The sequence below is a fragment of the Trichechus manatus genome, unplaced genomic scaffold (assembly GCF_000243295.1).
Source record: "Trichechus manatus latirostris isolate Lorelei unplaced genomic scaffold, TriManLat1.0 scaffold00305, whole genome shotgun sequence".
Classification (NCBI taxonomy): domain Eukaryota; kingdom Metazoa; phylum Chordata; class Mammalia; order Sirenia; family Trichechidae; genus Trichechus; species Trichechus manatus.
Window position 1 is genome coordinate 102,386 of NW_004444241.1, and position 17,976 is coordinate 120,361.

General features: G+C 52.6%; 1 protein-coding gene and 1 long non-coding RNA gene across 3 annotated transcripts in view; one reads left to right on the top strand and one right to left on the bottom strand.

The window, feature by feature from the left end:
- Positions 1 to 1,295: 1,295 nt before the first annotated feature.
- LOC111819209 (uncharacterized) lies at positions 1,296 to 6,514 on the top strand. Its single transcript, XR_002822963.1, has 3 exons — positions 1,296 to 1,585; positions 3,103 to 3,188; positions 6,048 to 6,514. It is a non-coding gene; the product is annotated as an uncharacterized LOC111819209 (long non-coding RNA).
- A 1,596-nt stretch (positions 6,515 to 8,110) lies between these two features.
- Positions 8,111 to 17,976, bottom strand: part of ZFHX2 (zinc finger homeobox 2) — a 30,942-nt gene continuing 21,076 nt past the window's right edge. Inside the window, exons 5-10 of one of the 2 annotated variants that reach the window (XM_004390493.1) lie at positions 17,060 to 17,134; positions 16,580 to 16,638; positions 14,655 to 14,855; positions 13,997 to 14,123; positions 10,377 to 13,820; positions 8,111 to 10,156 (exon numbers count right to left, since the gene is read on the bottom strand). In XM_004390493.1, coding sequence (XP_004390550.1) covers positions 9,177 to 10,156; positions 10,377 to 13,820; positions 13,997 to 14,123; positions 14,655 to 14,855; positions 16,580 to 16,638; positions 17,060 to 17,134 — 4,886 coding nt within the window. In that variant the 3' untranslated portion in view covers positions 8,111 to 9,176. The remainder of the gene's footprint in view (positions 10,157 to 10,376; positions 13,821 to 13,996; positions 14,124 to 14,654; positions 14,856 to 16,579; positions 16,639 to 17,059; positions 17,135 to 17,976) is intronic. The other variant, XM_023725401.1, reaches the window with a different exon arrangement.

Consider the following 17,976-nt stretch of genomic DNA (forward strand, 5'->3'; position numbering starts at 1 on the left):
GAGAGCACAGATGGCTTGGTGGTGGTGTGGTGTGGTGAGTTGTGGGGAGGAGGAGAGGGAGGTCTGGCAGAGGTTGGGGGTGGGCAAGATGAGGACCCTGTTTTCCTCTTGTTGTTTTGCTGTGGATGAAGGAGAGAAAGAGAGGGGGGTGGGTAGAGAAGCGAGACAGATGGCAGAGTGGCGAGGCGGCAGCCAGTGCTGGTGCTGCCCAGCCTGGGCGGACCCAGCTTCCCCCGCCTGCCAGCTCTCCAAATGCCACCCTTCCCCCATTCTCCCCTCTCCCCATCCCCCCAGCTTGGCACTGATCTCGGGGAGAGAGTGGGAGGGAGCCTGGGCAAAGAGCATCTGTTCCCTCCATTCTCCCAGCTCCATCGGCTGCCAACCTAGGGCCATCGTCTGCCTCCATCACCCCTCCGCCCGCCTGCCCGCCTACCCACCCTATTCCAAACGGGTGCTGGATCAGGTGCTGAATCTGGCTGCCTCCTCGGGTACCAGTCATATGCATTGCTGTGTGTCTGCCATCGCTGCCTGGCACTCCTGGGGCTGTGTGTGTGTACGTGTGTGTGCGTGTATATGTACGCATATGCGTGTGCTGTATGTGAGCCTCCCGGGCACGGGGTGGGGGTTGGCATTGCAGTCACCAATCCAGTGTCCAACCAGAAGGACAGAAAGATGGCATGGTGGACGGAGGGGAAAGGTTTGGGGCAAAGAGGGGGTATGAGTTGCTTAATGCTGTCTGCTTATAGGCATTGGCACTGCAGCTGCCACCCTTGTGCCCGCGGAGATGCGAGGAGGCGAATGGGGGGTGGGGGGCAACGGCAGGAGTCCCAGTGCTCTGGGGAAAGGCTCAGTACATAGGAGCCGTTGGCATTACATCTGTCAGGCTGATGCCCATAGCTGGGGCAGTGGGGACTAAGGGATCTCAGGACGCAGGGAGGAGGGGCAGGGACATATTGCTGATGTTGCTCTTCCTCTAGAAGCTCAGCTTTGAGAAATGGTTGGACTATGAGGTAGTTAGTTCTCTTCCAGCCTGGTAAAGTAAAGCGGTGGGGAAAGTAGCCAGGGAAGTGCCAAGAAAGAGTCTAAGAGCCAGGGAGGAGGAATTGTGCCACCACTACCTGGGAAGAACTCGTTTGGGCTGATAATCTGGCCCTTTGTCAGAGCACTGAAGGAGACAGCAAGGGGACTGGGGCGTGAGGTGGGTGGGCACTGACACTGGCACTGCCCAGGGAGCCTGGCATGGGCTCTGGCATTGTGTGGAATGGGTGAGGGTGGCAGTGCCTCTTGCCAATCTGGTAGAGAGGGTAGTTATGCCAAGAGGGAAAGGGAGGAGTAAGATGTTGGGGTGTGTGTGTATGTTTGTGTGTTATTTGGGAGAACAGACTTTTTCTGCTAGGACCTCCTTCCTGGTCCTTCTTAGACTTGGGGACTGGAGCCGACAGATGGAGAGAGGCAGGAGGACACAAAGGAGGATGCACGCCATTGCCAAGACCCCAAGGAAGAAGGATGGAGAGAGCGTCTGGCAGTCCTGCTTGGCCCTTAGCCAGTTCCCTGCTGAAGAGGGCCAATTCCTCATGCCTGGTCTGTATGTATCACTCTCGTGGGCACGGTGGGGGAGGGAAGGGCTTGCTTGCTGGGCTGGGATCTCGAATGGGAAGGGCATCTTTCTGTGGGTCCCATTTGGACTCCCCACTCTAACAACTGAGGTGTCTGATTTTCTCCCTGGTGCCTTTCTCAAGGCACCCTCCCTTCACCCCGTCCCTTTTTCATCTCTATCACCACCTGGGTCCTACTGCTTGGCACCCAACCAACTGGATGCTGCCTTGCTTGGCAGTGCTGCACTGGCATGTGAACAGTGTCTTGGATCCTGGCACTGCGTCAAACCCAAGGTCACCAAACACGCTCACGACTGCCACTTCATGGCAGTGAGAGAGAAGGGGTGGTGCGCTTAGGAATGCCAAGCATTGGGTGGAGCTCTGTGCTGGGAAGTGGCATGAAAGGACACCCTTGACAGCTGGGTTGGGTCAGGCTTTCCAGACAACCGAAACTCCACCCTCTTCCCAACTAGACACCCACCTCCCTCCTGCCATCACTGCCACCCAGAAAGGAATGTAGATGATCACCATACTCACAGTGTTTGAGCAGCTTTGCAAAGGGAAATTGGAGCACAGAGGGACAGGGGCACAGGCTGTAGCCACACCCAGGGCTCCAGGCCAGTGGACTATACCCCTCTCTGTGCATCAAGGAGAAGAAAACCTAGGAGGACAAAATGAGAGCCTAGAGAGACGCCAGCTAGCTATGTTGCCACAGAAATGATACCAGAAAAGATAGAGAAGTGAAGAAGTAGGAAGGAGAGCCCCTCAGACCTTGCTATTGGGTGGTGAGGTGGTTTATACCTGTAGGTATTTCATTCTGCCTTGTGCCAGACCTTGCTGCTGGGTGGTGGGGTGGTTTATACCTGTAGGTATTTCATTCTGCCTTGTGCCTTATAATTGGCTGGGCTGTGATTGAGATGAACTGGTTCCTTCTCCCTTGTTAAAAGGTCCATGTTCAATAATAGTCCTAGAAAGATGGGGAGGTGCTCTAAGCCTAGAGAGGTAGGCAGATGTTAGAGAAACAGGCACGTGGGATCTGTCCTTCCAGAAAGACTGCGCAAAGAGATTTTGTGTTTAGGAATTCCTCAAATGGCACCGCAACTAGAGTTGGATAAATTCCATATCTTTGAAATCCAGCCCTGGAAAGGAGACTGAGGATCAGCAATGAGCCCTGGGGGAGGGGAAGGCCCTAGAAGGAGAATCCCCAGTATCTGTGTTGATAAAGACCATTCCTACATTTCCAGAGGTAGTGCCATTGGCAGTCCCACAAAACTGCACCTTGGGCCCTCATCTAGAAGAACTTCTAGCAGGTTGGTCTGTCCCTGTTTCCTGGGTAGCCGGAGGCTGTGGGTCAGTGACTAGGAAGATCTTTGAGCAGATTTGGCTCTAGGTGATGTTTGAGGGACGCAGGATGGCTCTGATGGGAGATAGGACCTGCCCAGGGGGAAGGAAAGCCATTGTCCATGATGGGCTGAGCTGCTCAGGGCTGGGAGATTTCTGATTTCAGCATCTCTGGAAGTGGATGGCAGCTTCAGAAGAAGCAAGGTGGTTTCCACAGCAGAGGTGAAAGCAATGAGGCGTTCGGCCAAGAGGGTGAGTGGACAATGTTTGTATCTTTTCTCCTGTTCAAGAACAGCCAACACAAGCAGAAGACACAGATTTTCAATATGTTGGAGGTGGAGGTGATGTTAGAGTGATGAAGAAGATAAATCTGAGGTGATAATAGGCCACCGTGTGGTATCCCCTGGTGTAGCAGGGTTGAGCCCTGGGTGCAGGAGAGTTGGGGCAGGTCATAGATGTATATGGGGCTGGTTCTCTAGGCCAGTAGTTCTCAAACTCCAGAGAACACAGAATCACTTTGGGAGTTTCTAGTTCAGTTGTTCTGAGGTGTGGTTTTCGTATGTGCATTTTAAACAAGCACCCAGGTGACCATGATGCAGGTGATCCATGGGCGAAATTTTGAGAAACACAATTCTAAGAGATGGCAGTCACCTTGTAGAGCAGTTGATCTAGTCTGCATTTCCTATGCTTTTTGTATCTTTCTTCTTACTTTCTTCCCAACCATATTCATTCTTTATGCTGTCATGCATGTTATAAGTGTTGTGGGATATGTGTGTGTATGTTATGGGTGGGGGTAGCTGGAGGAAAAGTAGATATTTTGAGGTCAAATGAGGCAAATGTAACTTGTTAAAACAATGATTCTTATTGGCAGCAGTAACTACAGAAGAATCCCTTAAAAAGCATTATCAAAATTCACTCTTCACCTTCTCTTCTGATGGCTGGCTCCCCATGTGTCTCTGAAATCTCTCACTGTTGAGAACTAGGTTAGGAGTATTGCCAGATTGTTCTCTGTGGTCCAGTCAGATTTCTGTAGATTTTGTGGCTAGGTACAGGCTAGGATCCTAGTTACACTTCTTCCCAGAGACAGATCTGAGTCCTGGGTAGTGGAAGTAAGGGTCAGCAGAGTATACGGCCTAGCCTACCGCTGATACTTAGCAAACTCCAGATGATGCTGTTGTTTGAGCACTTGGTATGGCTATCTAGAAGTAAGCAGAGCGTAGATCATACTTTGAGTCCAGTTGAGAAGACATGGCTCAAGATTTGATATCAGGCAGGGACTGTAGATGTGGGGCATTGCTGAGCCCCTGCTGATGATTACTTGTTTTGGTGTTTTAGCCATCATTTGTGCAAGAATATGTGTATGGTTGGGTAGGGATATGAGTTAATTCCAGGTGCTGCATCACCTTTCCCCTTTTCTTTGGACCAAGTTCACCTTCTTTCTGGTCCACCTATAATCACTCAACCTACTTCGCCACTAGAATTTAGCCAGATGCTTCTCCATGGCTGGGGAGCTCTAAGAGACACTAGGCTGAGACTATCAGCAGGAAATAATGATATTAACCCTAGCCTATTCTTTGTGTGGAGGTCTGTCTGATCCTTTATGTCAAGGAGAGTGACTAAGTGGGTCCTCACCCAATTTTATGTTCTTCTCATAAAGTGTAGTCTTTCCCAAGGGACCCTCTCCCTGGGAATCATTTTCCATCTTTCTCCAAACTTGATGAGCCATGCTCGAGGTGTTCTACAATGTGTTCTCTCCTTAAGCATTTTCTTTCATCGAATCTTTTCATAATGTATCCAAGCTATAATCCTATAGACCTTGAAGCTGGGTCTATAGCCTTTCTCACTGTAACAAGAGCTTCCTTGGTATGGGAACTTCCTTCCTTGGTAACTCAGTCCTCTAGAAATGATATGCTTATGGCTTACAAATGTCTAATTAGTTGCTCCCAACTGATGGTTTGAGTTCCCAGCACAGCCTAGAGAGAAATGCTTCCTCAGTACCTAGCCCTTCCTGTTTTACATGTCCCAGCCCAGTTTACCCCTGTGTTTCAGGATGATATCATGAGTTTCCCCAGAGGTTTCCTGCTGATTTCCCTTCTATCTCTGTCCCCTCCCAAGCCACAGCATCACACTGGAAGAATTTAAGGTCCTTTCCCCATGGGTTAGTGTTCAACAGTTAGTCACCCTTCCTGATATTGATTACATTTTCCTCTAGATTTCTGTTCATAAGCTTTCCCTACCTACTATCATGTGAGGAAAATTAGCATATATTAGAGGGTGTTTCTACTTAAGGGAGTCTATGTAGGTGATGGTTCTGGAAGCATGTCTCTTCTGCCTTTATGCCCACGGGGCCCCATCCTTGCTGGCATTTGTACATATCCCTGTAGGGCTCTCTGCTTCATTCTGCTGCTTCTGAGGGAGCACTTGCTTGTTACTTTGGTGCTGTTATATACACAAAGAGCTTTGTGTTCCAGGTGTGAATATCTACACAGAGATGAATGACTGGTGAATGAATGTCTTAAAACAGAGGCAAAGAGCAAAGTGGTGGAGATTTTGGGGAATCTGTGGTCAGATCCATAAGTCTTAAAAGTGGGTAAGGAACAAATAGAAGGAATTAAGTAGGTGGGTGCCCTTATATCTGAAATAGCTGTTTTTTTTTTGGTTCTTGTACATACTTCTGTCAGTAGTGTACACACTGCAGGGACTAGAGGCACGGGGGAAGAACAGGTTTCTTTTCTGGTCCTGTTGCAGACACTGTCTAATGTGACCACAAAAGCTTCAGATTTTCTCTTGTTTTTCCAGCAGACTTTAATTTTTGCTCCTAGCTGAGGATTGCGTACCCCAAGCCATCCTTACACTGACTCTGGTTTACAGCTAGGACAGCCAAGGTCATTTCTACTCTCTGCCACCCTATACTGACCCTGACTGTAAGTAGGGAGGACCAGAATTTGGATGCTTCTTTAGGACCCACATATGTCAGAAACCCTAGGACTTCGCCCCAAGCGGTAAAAGATCAATCTTATGAGGCAATTTAGGCTCACTTTAGGGTTATGGAAGGTGCTATAAGTTGTTGATGTGCCAAACTCTTGAATTGGGTTTATTACTACTCTACAGGAGAAGCAACACGATTTAATCCTGGTGACTTGGCATTCTGCATTGTGCTAACCCAGCCTTCTGCCTACCAAAAAGGCCCACAATGCATCTATCTCTGGAGTCAGAGCACTGCTGCTGAGGACTTCCAGCCTGAGAAAGGGGTTGGGAAGGAATGCTTCCAGCCACTGAGAACATGGGATGACGCACCCTCAAGAAGCATGCCAATTTATCTAAATCAGCAGAGTCAGTCAAGCTTTCTTTTGCCCCCAAATTACAGGGTACCAGGTAAGTACAGTTGTTTAGAGTCAGTTCCTATCTACTATTGTGAATGTATATGGCGTCTCCAAGCCAGGGCATTTGGGTGTAAGACAGAAACTGTGCTAGAGGGCAGGAGGAAGGATTTCTGGCTACATTAACCCTTGGTAAAAAGAAGCATAGTTCAAACTAAAGCCAACTTACCTTGGCTGTAAATCCCTAAAATAATCATCCCATGCCAATGTTTGCCAAGGTTTTCTTTAAAACGTTTTCTCTTCTCTGTGTTGTTCTAATTTTGTTTCAACCTTTTACAAAGTCACATTCCCAGCAAACAGAGTGAAAAAGCCTCTTTCTTCATATACATGCTGCTAAGAAAATAGTTTTATACACAGAATTCCAATGGGAGAGAGAAAGGGATAGGGAAGGAGGGGAGCAAGAAAGAGGTTGACAGGCAGGGAAAGATGGCAGCAAGAGCAAGACCACAGCAGGTCAATTTCTCTCTTATTGCCAACATTTGTAACTGGCATTTTTGGCATCATCAGAATAACTAATTCCACCCCACCCCCAATTTGCTGGAGTTGGAGTTTTTAATTTTTAGTAGTGAATGGGACTGGAAATGAGTCACAAAATATATGACAACTAGGGACTGAGCCAAATCCCAACCCCCACCTCCCACCCTCCGTGTCTCCCCTACCATCTCTTCTGCACATAAGCCACTGCTTCAGTATTAACCTGTTCACAGAGCGGAGTGACTGAAACCAGAAAACCTAAATCCCAGGGCTGGCTTAAGTTGTGAGTATTAAATGGATAACAGTAGCAGAAGAAGCCTGAAGGGGAGAAAAGATGGAAGGGGAATGCCTTGGATGGGGATGTCTTAGGGATAAGAGTAGTAGGAGAAATAATCTGAAGGACATGGGACATTTTTGCAGTCTTTTCTTTGCTAAAATAAAATACCTGCTTCTTCACCCTATGCCACTTTAGCTGGGCTTTGGGGTTGCCAAAATTACCACTTGATGGTTACAGAAACAGATAGATTGGGTGGGGAACCCTCTCTTAGGTTAATTCCTCTTATGTTGGTTTCCCTGGTGATATCACCCTATCCCAGATTTCATTTTGTGCTTAAATTATCTCCTTGCCCACCCATTCCCTCAACTAACATCAACTCTGGACCCCTATGAGCCTAACGGACAGGCCTTGACTCCTTTGGGGATGCCTCCAGCAGCTGCTGTTTAAAGGATGAGCTGGGTTGTGATAGGGTGGGATATATGGAGCAAGAGCAAGGGCAGAGGATGAGCGGGAAGAAAAGCAGATGGGGAACACAGGACCTACCATGGACAAAGAAGGTTCAAGATATGGCAGAAATGTGAAGGGGCCACTAGCAAGGGAAATAGGAGTAGGGGGCTGTGAAAGAAGTAAACAAGAGGAAATGATGGTAGGCAAAAGAAAGCATACCCAGGATTCAAAAACTAAACTACCCCATCCACCCTTTCCTCCTGGGACTGCCAAGATACTTTTGGTGATACTTTAATTCACAGCTGGGAATGAGGGAATGTTACCCGTCCTGTTAAATATTCAACTCAGGGGGCATGGACGGGTCTCTCCCCAGTCTCCATGCTCTTCTCTCCATTACCAGCTCCTGCCTCTGAGACTGGGCCTGGCCAGGGGGAGGGCTGCATTGCTTCAGTCCCAAGAGGATCACCAGACCCATGGCAAGGAGTTAAAGCCATTTGATCTTCCAAAGATGAGGTGGCTTAAAAAAACCCTTAAAATGGGGGGGGGGGGCGGGGGAGGTGACACAGACAGGAAAAAAACCACTTGTTTGATGGGAGTTTTTTTTTCTGTATTTTTCCAAGTTTGTTTTCTTTAGTTCATTTCTCTAGCCTCTCCATCTCACTCTTTCGTGCACATGGGTGCGCTCTCTTGCTCTCGCTTTTTTGGTTGCATGTGTGTTTCAGTTTTGTTTTTTTTTTTTAAGAACTTTGGATTTGCCATTGGTGGGCAGCGCCAGTCCCGGAAGCTGAACCCCCACTTGGCAGGGCTGGGACAAGAGGCGGGTCCACGGCTGCTGAGAGGATCTCTGTGTTTAAAGCCTTTGAGAATAAGTTACTGCAGTTCCCAGGGTGCAGGGTAGGGGTTGGCAGAGGGGTTCCTGGTGGCGGTGGCTTCCCCTAGAGTCCAGGCTGCAGGGGCTCCCAGGCAGGAGAGGGCTAGGAGGGAGGGGGCGGGGAGAGTGCACTGGGAGCACTTCTCTCCCTGCCAACCCTCCAGTTTGGTTAGAGTTTTGTGGGCTCCCTGTCAATCCTGGGCTCCAATTTTGGGAGCCAACTGGGTATTTGGAAAGAGTTTGTGAGCAGTATGGCGCTCGAGACAAGGGGGAAGGGAGGGGAAGGGAGGGGAAGGGGGAGTGGCAAGGTTTCTTTTCCTTCCCCCTTCTTTGCCTTGGGTTTTCTTTTTCCTTTCTTCGTTTTTTGGTGTTTCTCAGTAGAACAATATGGACTAGCATGTATATGCATGTGCGTGTTTATAGGAGATGTGGTAGTGCTGGGAATTCAGTGGAGAAATGCTGCAGGAAGATGGAACCAATGATATGTGGTGGGGTAGGCAGGGCAGACGTGTATGAACAACTGGGATGACAAGATGGGGGTGTGTGTCTCTGAAGACATAGGGGGAAGGGGTACATCTACCTGCAAGTTGAGAATTAGCGTAGGGGGAGGAGGAAGGACTTTGCTGGAGGTGGGGTGTGTGAAGCCCACTGAGGGTGGGAACTGAAAGATTCCCGTGAGGTGGGCAGAGCCGAGGGTTGGGGTGAGGGATTTGAGCTCCCACCAAACACCCCTTGGGTTAAGAGAGGGAGCCCTGAGGCCCTCCCCTCTGCCCCCATCTTGGTTTATCTGTTTATAAAGCTAGAAGTGTAGAGGTAGTAGTAGTTTTTGGGTTGGAGTCCGTGTGAGGTAATCTTGCTTCCTCTTTGGCAAAAGCCACAGCAGCTGTGGCAGCAGTGGCGGCGTTGGTGATGGTGATGGGTGGGCCCCCTGGGGGTGGGGCAGCCTTGCGCCTGTGGGCCGAGGAGCACAGGTGGGAGGCCAGGGCTTCACGCCCACTCAGCAGCACCTCACATGCCAGGCAGTGGTAGGTGCAGATGGGCACCCGCAATGGAGGGGGCATGGAACCCCCGGGGCCCCGCCCAAAGAAGCAGAAGGCTCTCTGGTGAGCAGTGGCTGGGGCCTCCCCATCAAATGCCATCTTGCACTGGCGGCACAGGTAGCGATGGGTCACGTCCACAGTAGAGATGCCAGTGCTGCTTGTCAGCAGCTCATCAGCCTCACCAGTCTCCCCCTCCCCTGGAGTGGGCAGTTCAGGTGGCTTTGAAGGCGCTCTGGCTGTGGGCTTGGGGGCCTGGTGTGGTGGCTGGAGGAGGACATTGGGTAGTAGCCCAACGAGGGTCTGAGGTATCACAGGGTTCACGGGAAATAGCCCCTTCTTTATGCCATAGAGCTGTTGAAAGTAAGCTCCCTGTAACTGGGAGCCAAAGACAGCTGGTGGTCCTGCTCCCCCTGCAGGAGGCAGTGGGAAGGGCAGGAACTGGCCCCCCAACAGAGCTGGGACAGTTGCCTTCAATGCTTTGAGGTTCTTGAGGCCGTCAGTGGAGGAGTTGGTGGGGGCTGTGACTGGCTTTCGCTCACCAGAGACCTTGTCCCCTAAGGGCTCAGTGGGCAAGCCTGGGACAGGGTCAGTGGTGCCTGCTGTGGAGGTGTTGGTTTGGTCGGGCATGGGTCTTTGAGGTAAGGGGCAGCCTGGGCCAGCAGTCTGGACCACTGTGGTAGTAGGCAGGACCGAAGTGGCGAGGCCAAGGAGGCCTGAGGAGGCTGCAGGGCCTATGAAGATGAAAAGACGTGAGATGAAGCATTAGCCACCTCCAGATATACACTCACCCATTCCCCCCACCTGGCTTCCATCCCCCTTCCCACTACCTCTGTCCCCCAAGAGCCTGCAGCAAAGGAAAGCCACTGGAGGAGATTGCAGATGGAGACAGAGTCAAGAAAGAAAAGGAAGGGCATATCTCTGAAGTCCAACTCCTCCCAACCTCCAACTCACCTGAATTGAAGGGAGCTAAGCCGCCCAAGGGGGACGGGGTCAGTGCTGGGCCAGACAAGAGGACAGGGGCCAGGTGAGGCAGGGTTGGGGTAGGCCCAAGGGGCAAGGAAGCAGGTATGGTGGTTGGTGGGGCCTTGGTTGCTGGGGGTGCCTCGGGTGCTGGGGCCAAGTCGTAGCACTTGCTTTCACTCTTCAGCTGTGCTCGGACTGCTTCCTTAAGCTTGGCCAGGTGCTGGCGGGAAAAGAGATGGCCTCGGCAGGAGACATAGAAATCATATTTGACATCACAATAGGGGCAGTCGGTGCGCTGGGCTCCCAAGGGACCCTCATTGCTGCCCCCAGGGCCCCCAACTGCTGCCCCCTGCAGTTTGGCCTTCTTTTCCTTGGCACGAGCATTCTGGAACCAGACCTGGATGACTCTCTTGGGCAGCCCAATCTCCTCCCCTAACACCTCGCACTCCTGCATGGTGGGGGTGCGGTAGGCTTCGTAGCAGGCCTTCATGATCTTCAACTGCAGGCTGCTCATCTGGGTCCTATAGCGCCGCTGCCCCATTCTATCTGGAACCCCAGTCCCACTTCCTGCTCCCCCACTGGTCCCTCCAGCCCCAGGAGACTCTGGTTCAGCCAGGCTGGAAGCAGATGAATCACTTAGATCCCCTGCAGATGGACTGCAAGCCTCACTCTCTGGAGAAGCTTTAGACGGTTCCTCTGGGCCCTCATCTTCACTGGGCAGAGGGGGAGGTGGGAGAGGTAGAGGTGGCTCTGGTGTTGGGGTGGTGGCCTCTTTCCTGAGTGGTAGGAAAGGCAGGGGCCCAGCAGCAGAGGTGACTGGGGGGTAGGGAAAAGCAGGTACTTCCCTCTTTGGGGCCTCCCTCCCAACCCCATCTTCTACCTTGCCCAACAAGAGATTGAACTTGGGGAAGGGTGCCAGAGTGGGTGTGACAGGGGGTTTGACTGCTGGACTGGGCACCCCCCCAGGGGTGCTTCGAAACTGGCCTTTTCTCTCCCGGGCCCTGGTATTCTGGAACCAGACCTGTACCACTCGCTTTTTGAGCCCCACCTCTTCTGAGATGCAGTCAAGCATCTTGCGCGTTGGGTTGGAGTCCTGCATGTACCAACGGTACAGGATCTCCAGTTGCTCAGGCAGGATGGTGGTGCGAAGACGCTTGTCCCTGGGGGGCTCAGCCTCCCCTCCGCCCCCAGCTTCACTGCCCGTGGGGGACAGGCTGCCATCCTCATGCTTTCGTTTGAGGGGTGGCCCTGACACTGATGAAGTGCCTGCCACCAGGGGATTACGCTCCCCAAACACCAGCAAGGGCAGATCTAAGAGGTGCGGGGGAGCACTAGGCTGTGCAGATGGCAGGAAATGTAGTCTTCGGTGACTCCTCAGGAGGTCCTGGCTGGGGAAAGACATGGCGCACTGGTCACAGGTGTGGACTCCGGCAGGGGAGGGAGGAGCCTTCCCTTCAGGCTCTCTGCCTCCTGGCTTTGCTGCCTCTGCTTGGCTCAACTCCTCCCTGTTTGGAGGTTCTGGCAACGGACCCTCAGGCCCTGCTGGGAGTTCAAGGCCCTGTTCCTCCTCTGCTTCTTCCTCCTCCACCTCTTCTTCCTCTCTCTCTGCCTCTTCCTCCTCCTCTTCAGGGGGCTGGTCATCATAGCATTTCTTGAGGTGCCGCACCAACTCAAAAACACAGGAGAAGGTGGCATGGCATTGCCTGCAGCCAGAGGTTCCCCCAGTTCCTCCTCCGGTTGGCACAGGCCCACCCTCGCTGGCATTTTTACGTGCTTTCTGGCGGGCATTCTGGAACCACACTACCACCACACGGCTAGCTAGGCCCAAGAGACTTGCAAGCTGCTCCACCTCTCCATCCTTGGGGTAGGCACTGGTCTCAAAGAAAGACTGCAGGGCTTGGGTCTGGAACTCTGTGAACTTGGTTCTGGAGAACCGGCGGCCTGCAGGCACCAGGGGAGGAAAATTCCCTCTGGAGCTTTCTTCCTCCTCCGGGGGCCAGCGTCCTCCTGCCCGGCTTCCCCCTGCCTCAGGCTCTGGGACCAAGAAGGGTGGGCCCAGCTGAGGAATAGGCGAGTCTAGAGGCCCATCAGGAGGTTTAGGGGGCTCTGAAGGGGGTGGGTATAGGCTATCATAGCTCTTTCGAAATTGAGCAGCATAACGACTCAGGGCCTCAAAGGGCAGAAAACGGCGGTGGACATGCTCCTCATGGGTCTTGAGGATAAGCATATTGGAGAAGAGTTTCCCACAGGCCCCACAGGCGAGCTTGTCCCCACCCCCCAGGGCCTCTGGAGGGGGTAGGGTTGGGGGAGGGGGCACAGCCTGCTTCCCTTCATTGTACTGGATCACCAGCTCAAAGCCGAAGTTTTCTAGAAGAGCTTTGGCTGCAGTGCGGGCTGCCTCATTGGGCATTGGGCGGGGTGGTGAAGAGGGCCCTGCTTCATTCCCCTCTTCGGTCATGGGGGGCTGCTCGCACTCCTGCTCGGCCAGCTCAGCCTTGGGGGGTGGGGGTGGAGGGGTGGCAGCTCGCAGGGACAGCATGCGTGCAGGCCCAGCCAATGCCAGCTTGGGTGCCACCTTGAGGTCGTGGAGGTAGAAGGGCAGGAGCAGCTGCTGCTGCTGGAGCTTAAGCAGTGACTCGGGTACCAGAGAGAAGGGGGGCAGGACTGGTGAGGTGAACAGGGGGGCTGGGAACCGGTGGAGGTCTAAGGGAGGGGGTGGAGGGGAGAGGAAAGGCAATCCAGATATAAAGCCACTGGAGTCGGGGCCCTTCTTCTCAGTGCCCACCTCCCCCTCTGTCTCGCCTTCCTTGGGCTCTTCTTGGCTACGCTCTGGCCCCTCAGCTTTGGCGTCAGTCTTGGCCCCCCTAGAGCGAGTCTGATGCAGAACTGACCGCATGTGGATCTCCAGCGTGGAGCTCTGGTTGTAGGAGACTCGGCAGACGGTGCATTTAAAGGGCTTGTCTGTGGCAGCAGTGGTGGTAGGTGGGGCACCAGCCTCTCGCCCGGCAGAGGCAGAGGGGTCAATGGCAGCCTTCTTCATCTTATGAAGGTGGGAGACAGAATTATAATGAACTAGGAGAATATTCTTCTGGGTGAAGGACTCCTTACACACAGTGCACTTATATGGCCGGGCAGGGTCAAGAAACTTGTCCAGGGCAAAGTTGGTGGTCTTCCGATAGGTCAGAGGGTGGCGAGAGTCAGCTGGAACTGGCTCTGCAGGACGGGGATCCCCAATGGTCCCCTCTTCCTCCTCAGCCATGGTGGGTGGAGGAGCCATTTCTTCAGCTTGGCCATCAGGCTGGGGAATTGGAGATGGGGCTGGAGAAGGGGCTTGGTCAGGGCTTCCCACGGGCTTGCCTGGGGCCTCAGCTGAGGGTGGGGGAGGCTTAGGAAGAGGATCTGGACTGGCTTCTGGGGTCAGGTTAGGGCCTTCTCCTAGGGAAAAGAGAAAGGGGTACAATAAGAAGGGAACTTTATTTAGGCCAGACCCCACCCACTCAATATCCAGGGCAACTGACCCTTGCCTCAATTAACTTCAGACCTTCTTGGTTCATGGAGCCCAGTTCTCCTTTCCTACCACCCTGTGAAGTGTGCTGCTCCTTCCTTACCTGATGCCTGGTCTCTGCTGGGTGCAGGCTCTGGCCCGGGAATGGGGGGCTCTGGGCCTTCCTCCACAGGGCTTAGACTGGACCCATGCAGCACTTTGGTCACAAAGGTCATCTCTATAGTTGTGGCCTATAATGGAAGAAATCCCAATGATTTAACACCCTCCACCCCCACGTCCTGGCTGTTTCTGACTCCTTCTGCTCTGTACTGGTGCCCAGCTCTCTCTCCATGCATCCAGCCTCCTCTCTGGACAAACGTCCCACTCAGTTTCTGCTTTTCCCCACAGAGGCAAGGACCTGGGCTGCTCTACCTCCTATCTGGCTCCCTCTTTCCACAGGCCAAAAGCCACCCTTTCTTGAGGCCACCTGGCCCTCACAGGTCTGAGGAGGGTAACTCCCAGGCCCATGCCTTCTGTTGAACAGCTCTTCTCAGGACTTAATGGAAGTGGAAGAAAGGCTTAGTTTCCTCATCCATGAGTAGAGGCAGCTGGACAAGTTCTGAGGTTCCCTCCAACTTTAAATCTGTGAAATGCTATTTTTTTTGTCAATGCCCCCCACCTCCCAAATACATACCCTTGCTTTGACACCCCTGTCTCTTCCTCCCCTCCTGCATGGCACTGATAGGACCTTGGTGGACAGTCCTCACCCAGCCAGTACTCACCACAAGCAGCAGCTTCTCAACGCACTCGGGTACCACGTTGTGAAGGTGGCTAAGGTGGAAGTGCAGGGCAGGCCGGCCCACTAGCTGCTTCTGGCACAGTGGGCATCTGTATTTAGGCTGCACTGCATGCTGGGAGAGTGTATGAGCCCTCACCTGGTCGGATTCTGGGCTCATGAAGCTGCAGTACGGACAGCAGTATACCTGGGGGCACATAAGGGCAGTGGAGGTGTCAGGGAGGGTGGGACCCACCATTAATTACACAGTCCTTTGGCTTCTTGGACGTAGCACTACCCCTTAATCCCAGTTTAGGAAGAGCAAGCCCCATAGGAAGGCATCAGAAAAGACCCAGCCACCATCAACATGTCCCGAAAGCAGCTCCTCCCTCTTTTCCCTTTGATTGGGACAAGGCCCTAGGCTGCTACTCATCTTCCTTCTTTGGCCCTCTCCCTCCATCTTGGCCTCTCTGTTTTCCCTTGGTCTTGTTTTCCTCGTCTCTGCTGCCTACTCAGTTTTCTAGCTGACAGTATGGCCCTGTACCTACCCTCCACCCTGATCTGGTTTTCTTCTCTTACCCACCTCATTCTTTTCCGTGAAATGGCTCTGCTTCTGCTGGGCACTTTCTGGGCCCAGAGGCTCCCTCATCCCTGCCCACTTTGCCTCGCAGGGGTCCCTGAGCTGAGAAGGGTGTCCTGAAGAGGGGGCCTACCTGTCTACCAGATGTCAGCTCATTCTCCCTCGGAGGCTCAGCAGCTCCCACTTTCTTTCTTTTCCTTCTCTTTTATTTTTAATGTAAACAAATGCCACAGCTCCCCCAGTGGCCCAGGAAAATTCTGGTCTGGACTCTTTTGGCTCATTCACGCCCACACCTCCAGAGGGGTGGGGCTGGGGAGCTTGGAGTAGGGCCAGGAGAGGCCCCTGGGTTTCTGACTGCTGCCACCTCAGATCAGGCTGTGGTGTCCGTGGTGCACTTTCTCTCCTGTGGCCTGTGCCATTGGTCCAGGCCTGGGTGCCTCCCTAAGGCTGCATATATGTATGTGTGTATGTGTGGGGGGTTGGGTAGGGTGGATAAAGGAAAGAAAGGTATCCAGATGCTTATTTTAATGTGCCTAATCCTTGGTGCAGGCATCTGGAATAGGTCTGGTGGAAGGAACAGAAATTAGGAAGAAGAAAACCTGAGGACAAGCCATTACTGCAGAGACCCTTCAAATCTGGATTTGTCCACATCTCATCCAGTTTGGAGATCTGCAAGGCACAGGATGGCAGCTCAAAACCAGAGGCTGGGAATCCCCTCAGAACTCGGGAATCCCCTCAGAACCCACATGTCCAGGCCAGAGGCCTGGGGCCTGGGGGTTAAGATTTGTGGGGCTTGCTGTCTGGGTAAATTATTTGGGTTGGTGTCTCTACCCCTTGGAGTCCCCCAGGAAGGAGAGAGGAGGTACCACGACATCATCCAGGCTCAGTGCTTTCTGTGGAGTTGAACATCTGTGTCTAGCTGTCTTTTTGTTTCTAGCTGAGTGAAGGAGAGCTGTACAGCAGGTTTTTGTTTTTCCTTTCTCTTCATTTATTCTCTTCTTTCCTCCGCTACTTCTCCCTCCACCTCCCTCCAATCTTTCCTACCCTCCACACAGTTTCTCTCTTCACCTTTCTCTCAAACTCCTTCCATTTCTTCCTTGTCATCTTGCTCTGTGTGCCACCCCTGGGGCAGCTCTTCCCCCTGTATGATGCTGAGCTTATGTGAATGGACCCAGGTGGAATTTCTTAAATGTGGTCTCCTGGGAAAAGTCAATGATAGGCAAAAATAAAGCCTGCCTTTAGTCTGAAACCTGTAAAGCCCTGCACTGGTTAGAATTTCTGCCTTTGGAATACAAGCAGATCTCAGTAAAGCCAGACCACCTTCAGCTCTTCCCAGTTACCCCAGTTCTGACCGTGGTCTGGTTGGCACTGTCTCCCAAAGGGCCAGTCTTGTTCTCTGCCTCTTCAGAAGCTGAGGATGAAAGCAGAAGAGATTAAGAGACTCTGGAAGCCTTCCTTCTTCCTTTCACAGACCCCCACTCCTCAAGATGAGCTGATCTGTAGCACAGGACTCCCAGGGAAGGGGGCTGGGCTCTAGGGAAAGGGAGGAAGGGCAGGAAACCACAGAGCTTTGCTCAGTACAGATGTGTAGGGGCCGACTCCGGGTTAGCAGGACAGCCAGGTTTGGGTCCTCCAACGCAAACCTGTGGCTCAGCCTCCCTTCCCTCTGATGAGCCCTTCTTTGATCAGAGCTGTGCACCTTCAGGACAGGTGGCCTTGCTGGGCATATGGGTTTTTGCAAGTTCCCATGAACACTGCAGAACATACAATGATGGGGTGAGGGGAGGGTGTAATAATGGATGAAGGGAAAACAGGCCAGATGAGCAACTCACCCAATTGTTCTGTCTTGTTCTGGGCATCTTTCTCGGGGGTGGGTGGCTCAGCTAAGGGGGTGACAGAAGCCTTCCCTGTGTAGGGGTGGGGGGTGGAGAGTCAGCTTAAAGGGATGAAGCAGCAGGGAAGGGAGGACATAGGACAAAGGAAGGGGGACAAGCAGCCAATGAAGAGATTAGGACAGAAATGGATGGATGACTCAACAGTCAGCAGAGGGCAAAAGGACCCCAAGAAGAAATACTCAGACAGAGAGTGAGGAAAAATTAGTGTTAGAACTGGTAGGGACTAAGACACTGTCTCCTGCGAGTCCAGCTCCCTCATTTTATAGATAAGAGGACAAGTCCAGCTGTAGGCAACAGAAACAGGACTAAACTCAGCTGGAAGCAGAGGCCCCCGAAATTTGCTGGGAGGAGCTCTAAAGAAGGAAGCTGAGGTTGACTGGAAGCAGCTGCGGTGAGCAGGAGGCGGCAGAACTAGCCGGGAGAAGAGATTACTGCTCAAGTTAAGAATTGACAGATTTGTAGGAATCTGTTTTCGGTGGCGGCCTAATTAAAGTGTTAAAGTTCCTTAACTCCATTCAGCCCTGCGCCAGGATCATTAGCTATTGATCTGGGCCCCTCTGGCACTTAACTTCAGCCAGCATACTGGCAATTCAATTAGCACCAGTCAATGCGGCCTGTTCCTCTTTCCTGCTGCTAGTGCCCTCACCCTCACCCACCCCTGGCCTCTACAAAAACCCAACACTCATGTCCACTTCTGACAACCCCTTCCAGGCCCTTCTCCTGCCCCCTTAGAGCACCGGCCGCCTGCCTGGCTCTTCTTTGCCTCTGCTGGTACAACCTCAGCAGCCTAAGGGGACCCTAAGCCCAGCTTTAGGGCCGAAGACATCCTAGGAGACAGGATGAGGTTGGGAAGC